The sequence below is a fragment of the Glycine soja genome, chromosome 15 (genome assembly GCF_004193775.1).
Source record: "Glycine soja cultivar W05 chromosome 15, ASM419377v2, whole genome shotgun sequence".
Lineage (NCBI taxonomy): Eukaryota > Viridiplantae > Streptophyta > Magnoliopsida > Fabales > Fabaceae > Glycine > Glycine soja.
The window spans coordinates 18,099,880-18,117,882 of NC_041016.1; the positions used below are offsets into that span (position 1 = coordinate 18,099,880).

The 18,003-nt window shown below is 33.5% G+C and overlaps 1 protein-coding gene across 1 annotated transcript; it reads left to right on the forward strand.

Moving 5' to 3' along the window:
• The first annotated feature begins 12,286 nt into the window (after positions 1-12,286).
• On the forward strand, positions 12,287-17,718 carry LOC114388356 (suppressor of mec-8 and unc-52 protein homolog 2-like). Its single transcript, XM_028348786.1, has 11 exons — positions 12,287-12,504; positions 12,640-12,777; positions 12,884-12,933; positions 13,528-13,642; positions 13,899-13,947; positions 14,075-14,164; positions 14,971-15,039; positions 15,145-15,268; positions 15,802-16,151; positions 16,690-17,073; positions 17,295-17,718. The coding sequence occupies exons 1-11, from the start codon at positions 12,455-12,457 to the stop codon at positions 17,571-17,573; spliced, it is 1,698 nt and encodes a 565-aa protein (XP_028204587.1). The 5' UTR covers positions 12,287-12,454; the 3' UTR covers positions 17,574-17,718.
• Positions 17,719-18,003: the final 285 nt, after the last annotated feature.

The window sequence follows — 18,003 nt, forward strand, 5'->3', positions numbered from 1 at the left end:
GCCTAGGATGTATGAGTTTATGATTTTTCTTTACCAATTCAGGTGATTCTATCCTACCTACATCTATTCATTTACTTGTCCCTAATGTCTCACGATGACAAGCCTATTTTACCTATCTATCTCCCAAATGCCTTTGCAAAGACTCAATAGATAAAATTCATGAAGTTCTAATTCTAGATGTTTGCTTTGACGCATGGGCATAATGCAATCACTCTATGTCTAGCAATGATTTTATTATGATATCTTTTCTTCTTGTTCTATTAGAAGTTATCCTATCCCGAGCGTTTAACCCCTAAAACTAAACTAATGCATGCATACCTTCTTTAAATCTTGTTTAGAAGTTACCCTCTCCTGAGCATCTAACCCCTAACAGAATATAAAGATGAATATGCAAGATAAAAACAGTAAAGAAAATAGGAAAGAAAACCTGGTATTGCATTGATAAATAGTGAAGAGTATATCATACATCGCTTGGCTTCTAGGCCTGCTAGGCCCTAACTAAGGGTTTAGCCACTCATGACCATTGAGGGCTTTACAATGGATGGGGTATAAGAACTGATGGGATAAGAGGGGTGAAAGAAAGGGAGTAAATGAAACCCCTAGGAGAGGGGGTTCTGTCATGGTGTCTGTCTCCCTTGGTCTGGCTTATAGTTGTTGAAGTGGACTTTGGGCCTTCGTAGGCGCGCTTAGCGTGACACTCTGTGCTTAGCGCGTTCAGATTGCGTGTTTAGCGCCTGTTGCACACTCAGCGTGTGCTTTTGCTGGATCGCGCGCTTAGCGCGAAATGCATGCTCAGCACGTGTTGTTAATCTTCGAGCTTACCGGCCTCGCTTAGCGTTTGTGCTTCCTGGCCCGCTTAGCATTTGTACTTCCTGGCCCGCTTAGCGCGTGATGCGCCCTCAACGCACGTATTGGGCTGGGCCTCCTTCAAATTTTCTTCTTTTCTTCAATTTTCTGGTCTTTTTGCTTGTTACACCTCCAGTTTTTATATCTGCAGCCAAAATTCAACAAAACATCAATTCTTTAATATTTAAGCGCAAATAACTGCTAAATAATTATTTTCAAAGACAATTTTGCTTGATTTTCTACTATCAAAGTACAATTATTTAGTAGTTATCAATATTTGAATAACTCAAAAACTTGTTTCAAGAAGCATTTTAAAAAAATTATAGTCCTTGAGGTTTACTTTCTTATTTAATCTCCTATTGTTAAAGTTTCTCATATTTTTCTTTCCAACATTTTCTTGCAGTGAAAATCTTTAGATTGAAATATTTTATTTTGAAATATTTTGGTTTCCAATTTTCCCATTTTTTGATATGATTATGTAGGTGATGCATCGCTTGAACATTCTAGAACTTGTTCAGCTAGGAGTGGCAAAGTGGGCTAGCCCAACCTGTTTTTGCCCGCCCTGCCACTAGCCTGCCAAAAATGGAGTGGGGCAGACTGGCTCGCCTTTTTATGGTGGGCTAAAATTTATGGCCCACCTTGCTTAGGGGTGGGTTAGTGGGCCGACTCGCATCAAATGAAAAGAATATTTTATTTCATAAAATTAACACAAATTAATAAATTTAGTTTTTTTCTTAAGAGAAACAAATCTAGTTAAAAAACATAAAGTATATCAATTATTTATTCTAAATTTGATTTTAATATAAATTTTCCTATAATTATTAGAGAAATTGAATTTATAAAATAATATAAAAACAATAACAAATATGTATTTTGATTTTTGAGCAACACTATAAACTTAAAAAAAAATATACAAAGTGACAACCCAAACCCTAGACACCTACTAGTATTTACATGTTTTTAAAAAATGGCATCCTGACGAGCCAGGTTCTCCATCTCATCCCGCCAAATTGATAGCAAGCTAGCGGGCCGACCCGCTTGGCCTGACCCATTTTGCCATCCTTAGGTTCGGTTGAGCATCATTACTCAACATCAATCACTTCAAATGAGTCAACCTTGTTGAAATTGTCCATTCAAAAGGTCCACATGTTGATACATTTGTAATTAAGAATGTTAAACCTACACCAAATATTAATGATAGACATGCAAGGATGAATTCTCTAATTTCATTAATAGTAAGTTAATAAAATTTGAATAGTGTATAGGAAATGACATCATATTCCATACATCAAGAGATGAACCATTGACTAATCATAAATGTCTTGATCCATTGTTTCAGAATGATTTGTCATTTATACTATCTAGTACAAAAAATATTAGTGATATGATGAACATAGTGTAGAATGTTGTGTAGGATTCCATAGGTTTTTCGACAAAGAAACAATTATTGGCTGGAAATTGGATAATCAGTGAGGGAGAGAAAAGAATGCTTCAATGAACATATTAAAGAGATATATGATAAAGAATTAAATATAATAATTCCTAGAGTTTTTGTTTTAAAATCAAGTCCTTCCAAAATAGAATCTAGCAAAAACCATAGACTTACTTAATTGTGTATAATAAATATAGCAATAGAAAGATCCATCAGGAAAAGTTGTTCCTTATCAATATGGAAGGTACATTGTCAATGGCTCAATTATTTGAAGGCCAGTTACTTATTGATATGGTCAAACTCCCAACCTACATAATTTTCTCTGTTTCTTATTGAATTATATGTCTACTTGTAAACTTGTATTGTAACAACTTACCCTAGCTGGCCAAAAAACATTTGGACACTTATGTATTCCATCAATTCATTTATTGTTCACTTTTGTAAATCATATGAATCAAATATTATTGAAGTTATGTTGTCAATAAGTATTTTCGATGAGAAGGTTTCTAAATATGAAAGTTTTCCATTAGCAGCTACTATTGCAACTGAATCAATTGTTAAAGCTACAAAAACTAAAATAAGTATCATTGTGAAATCTTTTGAAAGGGAACCTGAATTTCTTGCTGTTATAACTACAGGGTCTCAAGTCCTTGAGGAGTCATAGAAAGATGTAGACAAGACGCTCTGAATTGTTGTTCAACTTGCTCTTGAAAATAGGAAAGCATAGAGTAACATTTCTTACTTGTATGGAGTTATTCCTTTCTTGTACTAAAAAACAAGAAACAACTTAATATTCCTTTTGATTCCATCATATGGTGTGCCTAAATTTAAAACAATAGTAAGAGTTAACATGTTCATTATACACTTATCATATTATTTAGGATCAACATTTATTGTAGTTTCTAATAAAAGTTTGGATGTAAAATGAAATCTAATATAATGTAACAACTTAAGATACTAATATAACATTCATTTTATGCACAACTAACTAGTAAATGCAGCTAGCGTGATTCCTTTGATATAGGTAGAATTATTCCCTCAGATGACATGATATACACTTCGTTCATACAAGTTTAGTCTTTCGAGCACGAGACAAAGAAAATCTTGTTCATGTGTGACTTTTGAGTAATATTAGAAGGCACTACTAAAAAAGCTTCATTTTACGACGCATATTCTAAAACGATTATTAATAACTGTTTTAGAATGTGCCACGATGGCATTTTTGTAATTAGGGGCAATATTTTTTTGTTTTTACGTCGCGCATTCTAAGACAGTCGCACATAACCGTCTTAGAATTGTTGTCCATGGCATTTTTGTAATTAAGGGAAACTTAAACGAAGACGTGTTTTGCTGAAGGAACCCTAATTAAGGGGCCGCCTCTGCGCCCCCCGGTTCAGCTCGGCGAGATCACAGCAGAGGAGCTCAAGGCCTATGATGACACCAATCCCGAGAAACCCTTGCTCATGGCCATCAAGGCCCAGATCTATGATGTCTCCCAGAGCAGGTTTACTGTCTTATTAAACCCACCCCTTTGTTCCAAATTGCATTTTGTTTTCATTTTGATTGTCTACGCTCATTTTAGGTTTTGGGTATTTTATTTATTTATTTGTTTTGTGAATAGTCAATGCCTACCTTTCCTAGTTGGAGTTTTTTTAGGTTATCCTTCTTGTTTTTGGTTTATATCATCCGTTTTGTTTTTTTTTTATCTTTTTCCCCATTTGTGCTATTTCGGGTGCCCTTTTGTGTTGATGATCAATCTATATGAAACTTTTGAGTTACTTTTGTTTTTGTGAAGGTTTTTTTTTTTGTTTTCTTTTTTGCATGTGGCTCCTTTATGTTGTTTTTTTGTTCTTCCTGTGAGAGAGAAGATAAGATGCTTCTCGTATTATTAAGGACTTGTTTGCTACTTGGCTTTCGAATTGAGAAGAATTGATTTTGAACCATTCAAGGACATGTGTCTGAATTAAATTCAACTGAAAGGTAATAAGCCTAATAGAACCATTACCAAGCACTAGCAGTAAACATCACAAATGTATAAAATATAATTTATTTAAACTAAGAAGCCCTTGATACTTGATAGAGAACAGGGAACTTTCCTTGCAAACAATAATCATTAACAGAGGAGGAGTCATCCAAATTAGGAAATAACAGTTTGTTGCACACATCCTTATAATCATGGGTAAGGAGGAAGCAGGGGATTAGATTCGTGTTTGAATTTTGTTGATAATTTCTTGTTTCTTCTCAGTAGTATAAATTGATGATTAATTTTGCTGTCTGTGTTATTTAATGATAAGAATTATGGTTTTGGTCCATGGGAAGGTTATGCCATTGTTTGTAAATTTTCTGCAGTTCTATGGTATGTACATAGAAATTTGTAAATTTGTTCTTCTAGGTGAGGTTATTGTTTGGATTACATTGCCATTGGGTTTGGTTAAAAACAAAATTCTTAAGGATGTTATTCAACATGAGTGATCCTGTATGATAACTTCCTCTAGTGTCCTTATTGGTCGTCTTTTATCATTTTTTGCATGCTTAAAAATTGTGCAATCTACTATTAGACATGCATCAATATTAGAGTCTCTAGGTTTGTTTGAGTAAGTATTTTTAGGAGAAGAAAATAAGAAGAAAAAAAATGAAATGAGTTTCTCCATAAACTCAAATTAATTTACGCACAAGTTAATTTCTAGAAGTTCTCTCCTCTTTGATAGAAGCTATCTGAGAATCTTATACAAATTAGCTTATTGAGAAGTTTATTTCATTTTTCCTTTGTATTTCCTTTCCCTAGAAATGCTTGGATAAACTTACGCAAACAGACCCTTAGACACTTCATAGACAATGCAAATACTCTTAAATGCATATTATATAGTTTTTTTGAACTTTTATTTTTCAAACTTTTAGTCTGAGTAAGCATTTTCAGTTTTTTTTTTCTTTACGATTTTTAAGTATGTTTCTTTTTCCTTAACCATTGTAACCTATCTGATTTGATGTTACAAAGGCACATCTAACATGCTTTAAGCTCAATTGTAGAATTGTGCCGAGCAATGTGTGCCTGTTAGAGTCATTCGTGGTCATGAATCTTCAAGCAATTACACTGGTAAAGTATACACATACGATGGCTTGTACAAGGTAATTCTTTGAAAATCTTACTCAAATTTGTTGTTCATCGGTGTTTGGATTTTCATTTTGACCAATATACCTGCATAGAGAGATTAAAATATCAAATCTTAATTTTTAAAATGTTCAATTTGAATTCCCACACTTCTGAGTTTGGACTTTGATGAGTGAGTATTTTCTCAATGTACTTTCTTTGTGTTGTGTTTTCTTCTATTTTTTTTTCAAATATTATTTAAATTTCAATTTTAACTTGTCTGGATGTTAATACCTTAAACTTTCTAGGTCTATAAATTTGAAGTTCATATGTTGACACAGCATATCAGATTAATAGTTGATCCGCACTCCATATTTTACTCTTTAATTTCAAAAGTCATAATTTATAATTAAGAACAAAATGCAAGTATTAGAGGATTTACAAAAATTAAGAGAGTCTTGATCAATTGATTAAGTTGGGTCTTGAGTTGTTATAATTTCCTTATGTTATCTTTGAAATAGTCCAGAGTATATATATATATATATATATATATATATATATATATATATATATAATTGTTAAGGCACTAAATACAACTACACGTGTCAACATATGTTACATTCTAACTGTTCTTCTTTTCTCATTTTGTGAGGGAATCTTTTTGCATATTTATACTGGATTCTTTTATATTTTAAAAAATGGGCAACTTTTTAATCATCCAATACTAATATACACGTGTCAAATATTTAGTATGACAATGAAAGAATAATAAGGTGAATTTTCTCATAATTAAAAACACACTCAACTAATATTTTTTTTTAAAAACAATCAATGAGAATTTTGAAAGGAAAATCAGTTATTATAGTACGTAATTATGATAAGAAAAGGATTATTATAAAAAAATAAAAGGAAATAAATTTGAAAATTTTAAAACAATTATGGTAAGAAGTTATTATACCAACACATTTTCTATTTTTTTTTTTTAAATTGTGGAACATACATATTCAATAATCATCCCTCAAATGTAGCGCTAAATGCTTGTTAATTGAATACTTTTTCCCTGTTAAATTCCTTAATAAATGAAAATCATAGTAAATTTGAATTTCACACACACACACACACACACACACACACACATATATGTGTGTGTGTGTGTGTGTGTGTGTGTGTGTGTGTGTGTGTGTGTGTGCGTGTGTCTGTTTCTGGTTGGAGCTATGTGTGTTTGTGTGTGTGTGGTTATGTATGTGTTTGTGTCATATGAGGTATAAAACATGGGCACCATCAAGTACAATGACCATGGATGAATTAAAGCTCCTAAGCATCCCCTCAGAAATGCTTAGATTCTTTAACCACTTTAGTTTCCCACACAAGGGACGTCCGACAAGGTCAATGCACCCCCCATGGACATACACAACATACGACATATGAACGTGGACACTATCAAATACAATGATCATGGATGAATTAAAGCTCCTAAGCATCCCCTCGGAAATACTTAGATTCTTTAACCACTCTATTTTCCCACAAAAGGGACATCCGACAAGGCCAATACACCCCCCCACAAACATACACAACATGCACCTGTCAATGCATTTCCAATATCATCAACATTCCATTTCAATGTCTTTCTCAACATAAACATCATTCTATTTCAATGACATCACCAATAACCACAACAACCTCATTCCATATTGACATAACCATCAATAATAACATCAATTCATGTTGACATGATCATCATTAACAACGTCATCTCAAATCAATATCATCGTAAATATCAGCATCACCACATATCAATTAAAGTCACCAATAGCAACATCAACAATAAGTCGCATTCCGCATATAATTATATTTTTCATGCATGTGGTTCACACTCCCCAGGTCTTCAAACAACACAAGTTTAATAAACAATAATGTTATTCATCAACAATAGATGTATCATATCCCATTCGTTAAGAACATAGTTTTTCTTGAAAACCAACATTCATATCAATACCAAATGTATCACATCCCATTAGTTAAAAATGTAGTTTTCTTGAAAGAAAATCAGCATGCAACAGGGACATACAAATATTCTCATAGCTAGGTTCCCTGACCCTAACTATAATGTCAAAACGGTAAATTTTATAATAACTCTTCTCACCTATTGTGAGCTCTCAGTCAGTTCCTCTTTTCGTTACTCAGAGGTCTCTCTCATTCATGCTCGTTCTTCCAAATGCAAGTCTCTATATGCCAAAATGAAGGAATTTTAGCATAGGTTTCAAAAACAAGGTCAAAGGCAACATTTGGGCTCAAATACCACTATCAAAACATAAAGGGCTGAAGGGTATTTCGGGTTCTACAGAAAAGAAACATCTTTTTGAAAATTCAATCACGCCAATGTGACCGGGGTTAAGTGAATGCTGCAAAAATAACCTCAATGTTATAAAAAGATAACTTTTACAATGTCTCATTCTCTAGAGTTTTTCAAAGGAAGTGTAAAAACACCCTATTACAGTACCCAACACATAAGAGACACTAAAAGGAACTCAAACTAGCTAGGAGAAGGCTTAGAAGTCAAGATTACCTCAAAGAAACTTTGAAATGTAGGATCGAGGGATTTTCTCCATCGAATCTTTGAGGAGGATTCTGAGGATTTCGCTCTGATTATAGTGTTCCTCTTGGTGTGGGGGTTCAACGGTGGCTCACGGCGGCCACCGGTGGTCTTGGGTGGTGAAAAATGAGGTTTTAGGGTTTGGGAGGCGTTTTTGGAGAAGAGGAAAGTGAAAATTGTGTTTTTCACGCTGAGGACGTATTTATAACCTGCAAATTTCACTTAACGGGTCAGTCGCGCTAAGCCAAAGTCCACTTCTTGCACTTAGCACAAGAATTTAGGCTTAGTGTAGCCCCATCTACACTAGGGCTCGCTTAGTGCACCTTTGGGCCGCTCAGCGCAATTCCCCTCAGTTGGAATTGGGCTTAGCGCAGCTTTGGGCCGCTTAACGCAATTCCCCTCGGTTGGAATTCTGCTTAGCGTGTCATTCTCACTTAGAGGGAGACCAAAGTTATTATTTTAAAAATCCCAACGGTCAGACTGTAAAAAAATATCTTAGGGATATCCAGACAAAATTTGAAGACGATCCAACAGTTAACGAATCCGTTATTGCGATTTCACTGAACTAGGTTTTGGTAAAATCTAAAATATCATACTTTCAACTTAGCTCAACAAAACTCCACATAATTCAACATCCATATCAAGAAATTCACACATGACTAGTTCAAGGCATACTTCAACTCATTCAAGTCTATCATATAGTCAAATAACACAATAAATACAATTAAACATCAATTTATAACTTACAATATCTCAGGGTGTTACAGCTGTAGCCAAGTGTTAAAAACTATTATAATGGTGGTATATAATTGTTTGATTAACCCAGTACTTGACTTCGAGATTTGGATACTTTTACATTCCTGGTGTATTGTGTAGTGCCAATGTATATGTCATTCCTCTTTAATTTTTGTCCATTTCTTTGAATTTTAAACCAAACATAACATGTCAATTTGGAGTGACAGCCTAATTGTAACTACTATGAACTTATGAAGTGTTTGGATACAAGAATAATTTGGAGTGATATGTTACATTCTTGGTGTTGAGAATCAAAGCATAACTTTGATTTATTGTAATAAATATAGTTTATAGGTATATGATATCTTATTTGATTTAGAGGAAACCAAATATCCTTTAATTATATGTAATAAATACAATAAGCCTATATAAACACTCACCTTTTGTGTATTCAAACACACGGCTTCAGCACAATATGCCTCTATTTTGTTTCTCTTTTAAAACTTGGCTTGTGATATATTTCTTTTTACCTTTTTTTCCCCTTTGTATACCCACTCTTAAAACTGAATTATTCTCATGAGAGTTTCTAGTGTTGAAATCCAATTTTCATTTTGGCAGCATACTAGAATGTTGAGAAGGATGAGGTGATTTTAAATGATTTTATTGACATATCCATAGCAGTTGCCACCGAGAAGGTAATCAACAGTCTTCAATTGTTAGTATGATAGTATCATTTTACAAAATACTAAAAGCTTTTGTTTGACTACAGGGCTTGATGACTCCAATAATAAAAAATGTTGATCAGAAGACAATATTTGTTATCTCCTCAGAGGTAATTTTATCTCATTTATGTAGGTTTCTGGTTAATATTTGTTGGTAATATTGTTCCAATTGATTGTTTGATTGCATTTGAATTGTATAAACTATAAAGTCTTCCATATTGCTTGTTCTATCTTTTCACTATAATGAGAAAGCTGTTGAAATGCCCTTTTAGACTGAATGCACAGTGCCCTAAAGCTACCAAAGAACCAACAAAAAAAATAAAAAAGCCCACCGAAAATAAATAAAAAATTACATTCTATGACGGTTATCATAATGACCGTCTTAGAATGTTAGACATACTAAGTCAGTTATTTTCATAACCGTCGTAGAAATACAACTAGACTAAGGACTTACTAAGACGGTTATTTCAATAACCGTCTTAATATCTCTAACCTTTCTGAGACGGTTATTGGAATAACCGTCTTAAAAAATCCAGTATACTAAGACGGTCTCAAAACTGTCGTTGTATATGTTTTGCCATTTTACGACATACTTTTTTACGATGGTTCAAAATCGTCGTAGAAGGTTCAATAGAACCGACTTAGAAAACACTAATTCTAGTAGTGAAGGTTAGAATTAATCACAATTGATAAAAGGATGCACAAACTAAGTATGCATAGCAATTATCAAATCCCCGTATGATAGATGTTGAATTATTCTCAAATGATAGGACATATGTTTTCCTCAAATAAGTTTAGTCCTTGATGCATAAGACAAACAAATTCTTGTTCACATGTGACTTTTGATAATAATATTAGAAGGGCTATAGTTAACCGCTAATGATAAAAGGATAACATGTATGTATTATAGACTTAACCACCTTATTCATATCATGAATACAAATTTTCATCATATGGTGTGTCTAAATTTATAACAATCGTAAGAGTTAACATGTATATTATGCACTTATCAAAACATTTAGAATCATCATTTTTTTAGTGTCTAATGAAAGTTTGGATGTTAAATGAAATCCAAAATTTTGTGCATAACTAACCAAGAAAATATCAATATCTACTATTGGATTTGGATGGGTTCTATAAGAACCAAGGAAATAGGTTGGCAACAAATAAAACAATTAAAAGTAATGATGACTTCATTTTCAAGAATTACTTGATATTCAAAGAGATTTGCATGAGGTAGAGGCACCTATCCCAAAGCTAAGAGCAATACAGATGTGCAACAAGCTAAGACTTAATTCAAACTGATGGAGCAAGCATTAATTCGCATTAGAGTTGAGAACAACATTATAGCGATAAAGAGAGTAAGATTTGAGATGGTTAGAGTTTGCACAATATTCCTTCTCGCTAATGCATAACATATATTATATGATTATGAAAGATATGTGTCAAAGTGTCTATAAAGAGCATCACTAATTATGACACTAGACTATCTTGATGGTAATGTTGTATTATATGTTGTAACAATCTCTTCTCTAATTCAGAATTTTTGGCGTTCAATTTGCAATTTTTAGCCTCCAAATGGTGATGTGCAACCAATAGATCTTGCACGCTGAAAAATTGATTTTACCAATGAAGATGTCCATTTTCTAACTCGTTCAATGCTTTTATCAAAATAACATGTTGGTTCAGATGAATAAAGAGGATTCGATGACCTTAAAAACATCCTTATGCATAAGAACCCCAGACAACCAAATATACTCTAGGCAGCTAAATATGAATAAAGAGAATTCGATGCCCACCAAATAAACATCCTTATATTAGAAACTCTACTTTTTATCCATACATCTTTGTGTTTTTCTATTTTTTTTTCTTTTTTCTTTTTGCTATGCTCATGAGCTTACAAAATAAAATGTCTTTCACTAATTAGAATACAAATGACCAAAATTTTATTATGTTCACCATATGTTTAACAAAACTCCCAACCGAAAAAACCCATAAACAATAAGCCATGATTGTCCACACATAACTTACTTGACTGATAAAGTGACTAAAAGACAATCCCCATAACAAAACAAGAATATGTGAATATAATACTGAAAATTGATCCACGTCCAAAACACACTGTCTCAAAATAACTATGCCAACACATAAGCAACCATCGTGCCCATAAATCCACCAAAATGTCAGATCGCAATTTCAATTTAACTGAACTTATTTTAAAATCGTCACAACAAAGAAGTGCACACCCATATCCCTTCCACCCCAAACACGCGATACATCAACACATTATTCCAATGAAATCATGCAATACACCAACCATTAATTATGTAATTGTGACTTATCCAATACTAGAACCCAAACGACAACAACTAGAGAAACAAAAGACAAAATAACCATGAACAATAAACTTACAAAAATCAATCTTGCAAATGAAGCTCTTTAATCCTTCACAATGTCAAAAATCAAACATGAAAGTGATCACAAAGAGTTTGGAGTGGTGATATCAACCTACAATGGATAGGGAGAAACAATTTTGATGAACACATAATGGAGATGGAAGAACTATGAATGCAGAAAGTAGAGGGAGAAAAACATTCTATCCTAAATTATCCAATTATCCTTTTTCATTTGAAAATTTTCTTTTCTTTTTTCTTTTTTTATTAAATATAAATTACTGAAATAATATATTTTATGCCACAGGCACATGTCTATGGGGATTGTTATCACTATTCATTATTTTATCCATTGAAACAATATATAATTCAATTTTGTTTATCTTTCATTCTTTATCTTTTTTTTCTCTCTCTATTTTTCACTTATAATCCAACACAACATGTATTTTTTTATTTTTTATTTAAATTTTTTCACATACAAATTATTACATCATTTTAGTTTTCCTCTGTTCCTAATCGTTCCCCTGAAAAACCCTAAACCAGAAACACTCCAAACTGAAAAATTCCATCTTTCTCTTTCAACGTTCCTCAAATCAATAGCGCATTCTAAGCTTCGCGAGCAATAATTTCGATTGCTTTCCCAACATGACCGCTTCCAACAAGAAAAACCACAAAGAGAAACCAATTCGCCGCAAGTAAGTCCCTTCCAATTTCATCTCTTTTCGCAACCTCAATTTTTTTTAGATATAGATATACGCATATATGTAAAATGGGGAGAGAGGGTTACATAATGTCGTAATTGCATGCTTCTGATAGCGGTTGTTGTGCAGGGAAGAAAAACCGGAAGAACCGGAAGTGCCGAAATACAGAGATCGAGCTAAAGAGCGTAGAGAGGATCAGAATCCTGATTATGAACAAACTGAGCTTGGATTTCATGCAGTTGCTCCACCTGGTACTGTGGATATTCGGTAAGATTCATCTTTTTGGTTTGGGTTCCCGGTTTCACGGTTATAGCACACTCAAGAGGAAGATAAACAAAGTAGTTTTTTTAACTTTGTTGTGATGCTTTTGTAGGTCATCTGATGCGCACAAGTTATCTATTGAGAAGAGCAAATACCTTGGAGGTTTGTATTGTACTATTGTTTGTTCCACTTTTTTCCAATTGCTATCTTGGTTTGCGGTTTGTGAAAGGAAATAATCTTAAGTTTGTTTTCTTCCTCGCTTTGGGGAGGTATTAAGGTTTGAAGTCTCTTTTATTGTTGCGTGTGGGTAAAGAATGCTAGTTGCCGTTGTAGATTTGTTTCTGGGAGGGTTTGGTGTTGGGGATTGTGCTTTGACAGTACATTGAAACCTAAGCTTAAGATGCATTGAAATTCAAGATTCAGTATGTTTTGATTTTCGTCTTCATCCTGGATATCAGTGAAGGTGATCTTAAATTTCTATATATCTTAGAGTTTGATATCTTGTGAAGAGGTTTTCAAGGTGATTGGAATTTAGAATTTCCTGTGCCATGTGCCTCAAGAATCTTTTCCTTTTCTGATATGTTATTTTGTTCTCGTTGATGTTATGACTTGCTTGCATTTATAAAGGAGTATTTCATCCTTGATTGTGGAGTTATTATATTTGTGAATGATCTTTGCTTTTAGCTAAAAAATTAAGCCTAGATTGAAATGTTTATGCTAATGACTTAGCTTGTTGGCTTTATTGATATTGGTCAGGTGATGTGGAACACACACATTTGGTCAAAGGTTTGGATTATGCATTGCTGAACAAAGTAAGAAGTGAGATAGATAAGAAGCCAGAGACTGGGGATGATGTTGAGGGGAAATCCAGGTAACTTTGAATCAGAATTTTCAGTAATAGTCATTATGGGTTTGTTGAGATCTCACATTGACTATAAATATGGTCAAAGTAGAGCATATAAATGCTCAGGCAATCCTCAATCTATGAGCTAACTTTTGAGGTTGAGTTAGACTCAGCCCAAATTTACTAGGATTATTGTACTGCCATGGATTAAAGCATTTTATGATTTCTTAAATTTGTCTTTAATGAATTATATTTTTAATATGTGCAAATGTTTTTCTGGCAGGTCTGCTAAGGAAGACCAACAAGTGTCAATTCGCACAGCAACTGCAAAGGTTCTTTTGCAGATTTGTAAAGAATAGGAACTGGAGAATATTTTTTTTTAGCTATTTAAGTTTTAATATTCTAGATGTTAATTTAGGAATTATTGAAGCTCATTGTTATTGATAATATTTGTTTCAGTCAGTTTATCAGTGGATTGTCAAGCCTCAGACCATTAGTAAGACAAATGAGATGTTCCTCCCTGGTCGAATGACATTTATTTATAACATGGTGAGAATTCCATTTTTTAACAAGGTTTTGGTCTTATACAGTATTCTCATGGACATGCCTCATTTTCAATCATTCTTAGCAGTTAGCATGTTTTGAAAACTTATTATATTTGTGCTATTATTTGTTTATACTCTTATATTATCATAGAATTGGTGTGTCTAATAGCATGCAAGTATATTTTAGTTGTGTCCCAAAAAATAAACAATAGGCAATTCACTAATCTATAGATGTCCTCAAAGGCTTTTTTCCCCTCGGTATGTGTGTGTACAACTTAAATATTATGTGAGATGTGAGAGAAGTGAATCTTGAGTGTTAGATTTTATCCACAGTCAAGACTTGAGATTAAACCATCAAATCATGGAATTTTATTAAAATAAATTATGTCATGGTCATATGACTTGGAAGTTTTAATTTTTATCATTACAAATTTAATAGTCAGGTCCCCATGCTCTGCCAGTAATGTAGGTTAGCCAATGCAGAATAATCATGATCATAAGTCATGCAATGCTGACCTGTGGCTAGTACTACATGTTGCATCTGTCTTTATTTTGATTTGGATATGCATAAAGAATGTGATACCTGAACATGATAATGCTTGTAGTAATGACTAATGAAGGCAACTGAGTTCTTCAGTCCGCCTTATAGATTAGCTATAATAAGAATAGGGTTATTATTTGCAAGTTCTGGGTTAAAACTCACGTCTATGTACTGGTTGATCCAATCCTTTTTGTAAGTTTCTTTTTGTATTTATTTTTAATTTTCTTAAAGCGATTTTCTGACAAAAATTCTCATTTTTAATCTGGTAGGAGGGTGGATACCATCATGATATTCCAACAACCTTGCACCGTAGTAAAGCTGACTGTCCGGTGCCAGAGGTTTACGATCTTGCTGATTCTGATTGAAAGTTGTCTTGCCCTTTTAAATCAGACAGCTAGTCTATATAAAAATTGCCTGTTTAACTTGATTTTTTTGTCGCATAGGAAATGGTTACAGTTAATGTTGATGGATCTGTTCTAGATCGAATTGCTAAAATAATGTCATATCTTCGTCTTGGTTCTTCTGGGAAGATCCTAAAGAAGAAAAAAAAGGAAAAGGATGCAAAAGGTAATACTGCACTGAGTAGATCATTTGGGAGTCTTGGTTATTATCTTCTAGATGCAACTTTATATAAGTTCATGCAATTGATTCAAAACAATGCTACTGTAAGTTAGGGTGCATTTTATATGTAAAATATTTTGATGGTTTGCTCACAACCATTGTTTTGTGTATGCGTATGATTTGGGTTAAAGTTAAACTGTAAATAAAATTTTGATGAGTTGGAGTAGCATAGGTCTGGTGTGAGGCATTCCTCCCTTGTTTGTTCTCATTGCTAAATAACTAGGCACAAAACCTTTGCTTTGCATGGAGAAATCAACAGGTAATTCAAAATGCCTATCAACTGCATAGCTATGAGGAAAATGCCACTGTGGGAAAATGATAAACATCAGAGCAACACCTGAAAATGGTGGACAGATTTCATATGATATAGATGACTGGAGAGAGAGATTATGAATGACAACATTGATTGTATTCTTTCTTGCATGATTTTTTGAAAATAAGAATTAATAGGTTGCTGGCACTCTCCTTTTTATATGCAGGGAAGATTTTGGCTGTTGGTAATGGATTTGACAAAGAGGATAAGCCATCAAAGGTTGAAGGTGGGGCAAAAAATCAAACTGAAAAAGAAATTATTCCTCCACCTCCCATAAAGAAAAATCCTCTTCATTCAAGAGAGAAACAAGGCCCAGCTGTTGCTAGAGCAGAAGATGATGACATTTTTGTAGGTGAAGGGGTTCACTATGATGTACCTGGTAAAGACTTGAGCCAAAGTCCGGTCTCTGAGGACATGGAAGAGTCTCCTAGGAACAAAGAAAAACCTTCATATGTCACAGAACCTACTTATGGTCCTGTCCCACCTTCAATGGTTCCTCAAGGGTGGCAAGAAACAGTAAGTTGGTGCCGTGTATAATTAGTTTTGAATTGTGGTTTTGCTAGGTGAATATGATTAGAAAAAAGATTCCTTACTCCTGTTTCATCTTTACTCTAGTTTAAAGTTTATATTGACTTGAGAACTAGTAAAAAAACGAAGAAATACTTACTCTGGTCTCAAATATAAGAAAAAATAAATTGTGATATCTTTGTCTCAAATATTAGCAAATCTCAACTAATTTCACCCTATTTAATGACAGCATCCCTAAAATATCTTCCATTTAATTGAGTTGTATTTTCAATGACCCTTTTTAATTCTTTGATATCAAGTTCCAATGAAGGGTAGCTTAGGAAAATATATTTTTTTATTTTAGATTAGTGAAATTACATGATGTTAGTTAACTTTCTTAATTAGTGTAAATTAGTTTTTTTTTTTTTGCTTATATTCGTGACCGGAGGGAGTATGTTATTGGATTTCCTCATTTAGTTTTGTTCTGCTTGAATTATGTTTGATGCTGTATTGAGTTTCTGTCTTTGATTTCACTGTTTGGTCACAGAATGGATATGATGTAATGCAAACACAAGCCTTTGATGCTGGCTACCAAGGAGAGTGGCAGGAATACCAGTATGCTGAACAACTGGCTTACCCAGATCAGTATCTTCAGCAAAATATGCAGCCTTATGATGTGCAAGCAGGTTTAAATCTTCCACAAGATCCACGCTTTATGTCTCAAGAAGAAAAGGATCGGGGTTTAGGATCAGTGTTTAAGCGAGATGACCAGAGACTTCAACAGCTGAGGGAGAGAGATGCTCGTGAAAAAGATCCCAACTTCATCTCAGAGAGTTACTCTGAATGTTACCCAGGGTATCAAGAATATAACCGTGAGATAGTGGACAGTGATGATGAAGATGACTTATCCAAAATGGATATGGGTGGAAGGGTAAGTAACATCCAGTTCACTTGCGATGAAATTGACTGCATTTCTTTTTATTTTGTTTCAAGTGGTGTACTACACATGTCATAACTTTTGTCTCCCAAATAACTAGTTGGGAATAATAATATTGATCAACCTGCTTGTCTTGGTTGAGTCATATTGTTGTCCACTTAGAAAATGATTTATGTGGTGAAAAGTTACAATATTGAAATGTGCACTCTGAACAGGCAAAGGGTCGTCTTCATAGATGGGACTTTGAAACTGAAGAGGAATGGGCAACTTACAATGAGCAGAAGGAAGCAATGCCAAAAGCTGCATTCCAGTTCGGTGTGAAGATGCAAGATGGCCGGAAGACCCGAAAGCAAAACAAGGACCAGAAGCTCAATAATGATTTGCACAAGATCAATAAGATACTTGCCAGAAAGAAGATGGAAAAGGACACGAATGGTGAGGGAGGCCACCATTATGATGATGAACCAACACCTGGAAAGAAGCTTCGAATATGAGTTCTAGTCACCACATTGTAATGTTTATAGAATGAGATGAGAATTCCATTTATATCTGAAGATAATGTATTAGCATGATCTATTTTTCCCCCTTAAATAGAAACTTATTCATGTTTTTTATGAAAATAAATAGCATTAAGGTCAACCCAGTGTATTAAATGATAAATTTAATTTAGAAATTAAAATAGAAGAGGATAAATTATTAGGGAAAAGTACTTAAAAAGATTAAATATAAATATAAAGATAAAATATTTTGAAATAATTACAAAATATTTTTTTTGGATTAATTACAAAAATAGTGTGAAAAATACCCTTAAAAGAAAAAAGAAGCATCTATATTTTTCTCCTCCCTCCTTACCAACCTAAAAAAGGTAATATTATCCGTTTTTTCACACTTCCTTTCTTCCTCAAGTGAAACAACAAAAAAAAA

What these genes read in the sequence shown, in the direction of transcription:
- LOC114388356 (XM_028348786.1), top strand. Translation starts at nt 12,455, where the DNA reads ATGACCGCTTCCAACAAGAAAAACCACAAAGAGAAACCAATTCGCCGC. An exon ending in CTCAAGGGTGGCAAGAAACA is followed by an intron (nt 16,152 to 16,689) that starts GTAAGTTGGTGC and finishes GTTTGGTCACAG; the next exon opens with AATGGATATGATGTAATGCA. An exon ending in AAATGGATATGGGTGGAAGG is followed by an intron (nt 17,074 to 17,294) that starts GTAAGTAACATC and finishes CACTCTGAACAG; the next exon opens with GCAAAGGGTCGTCTTCATAG.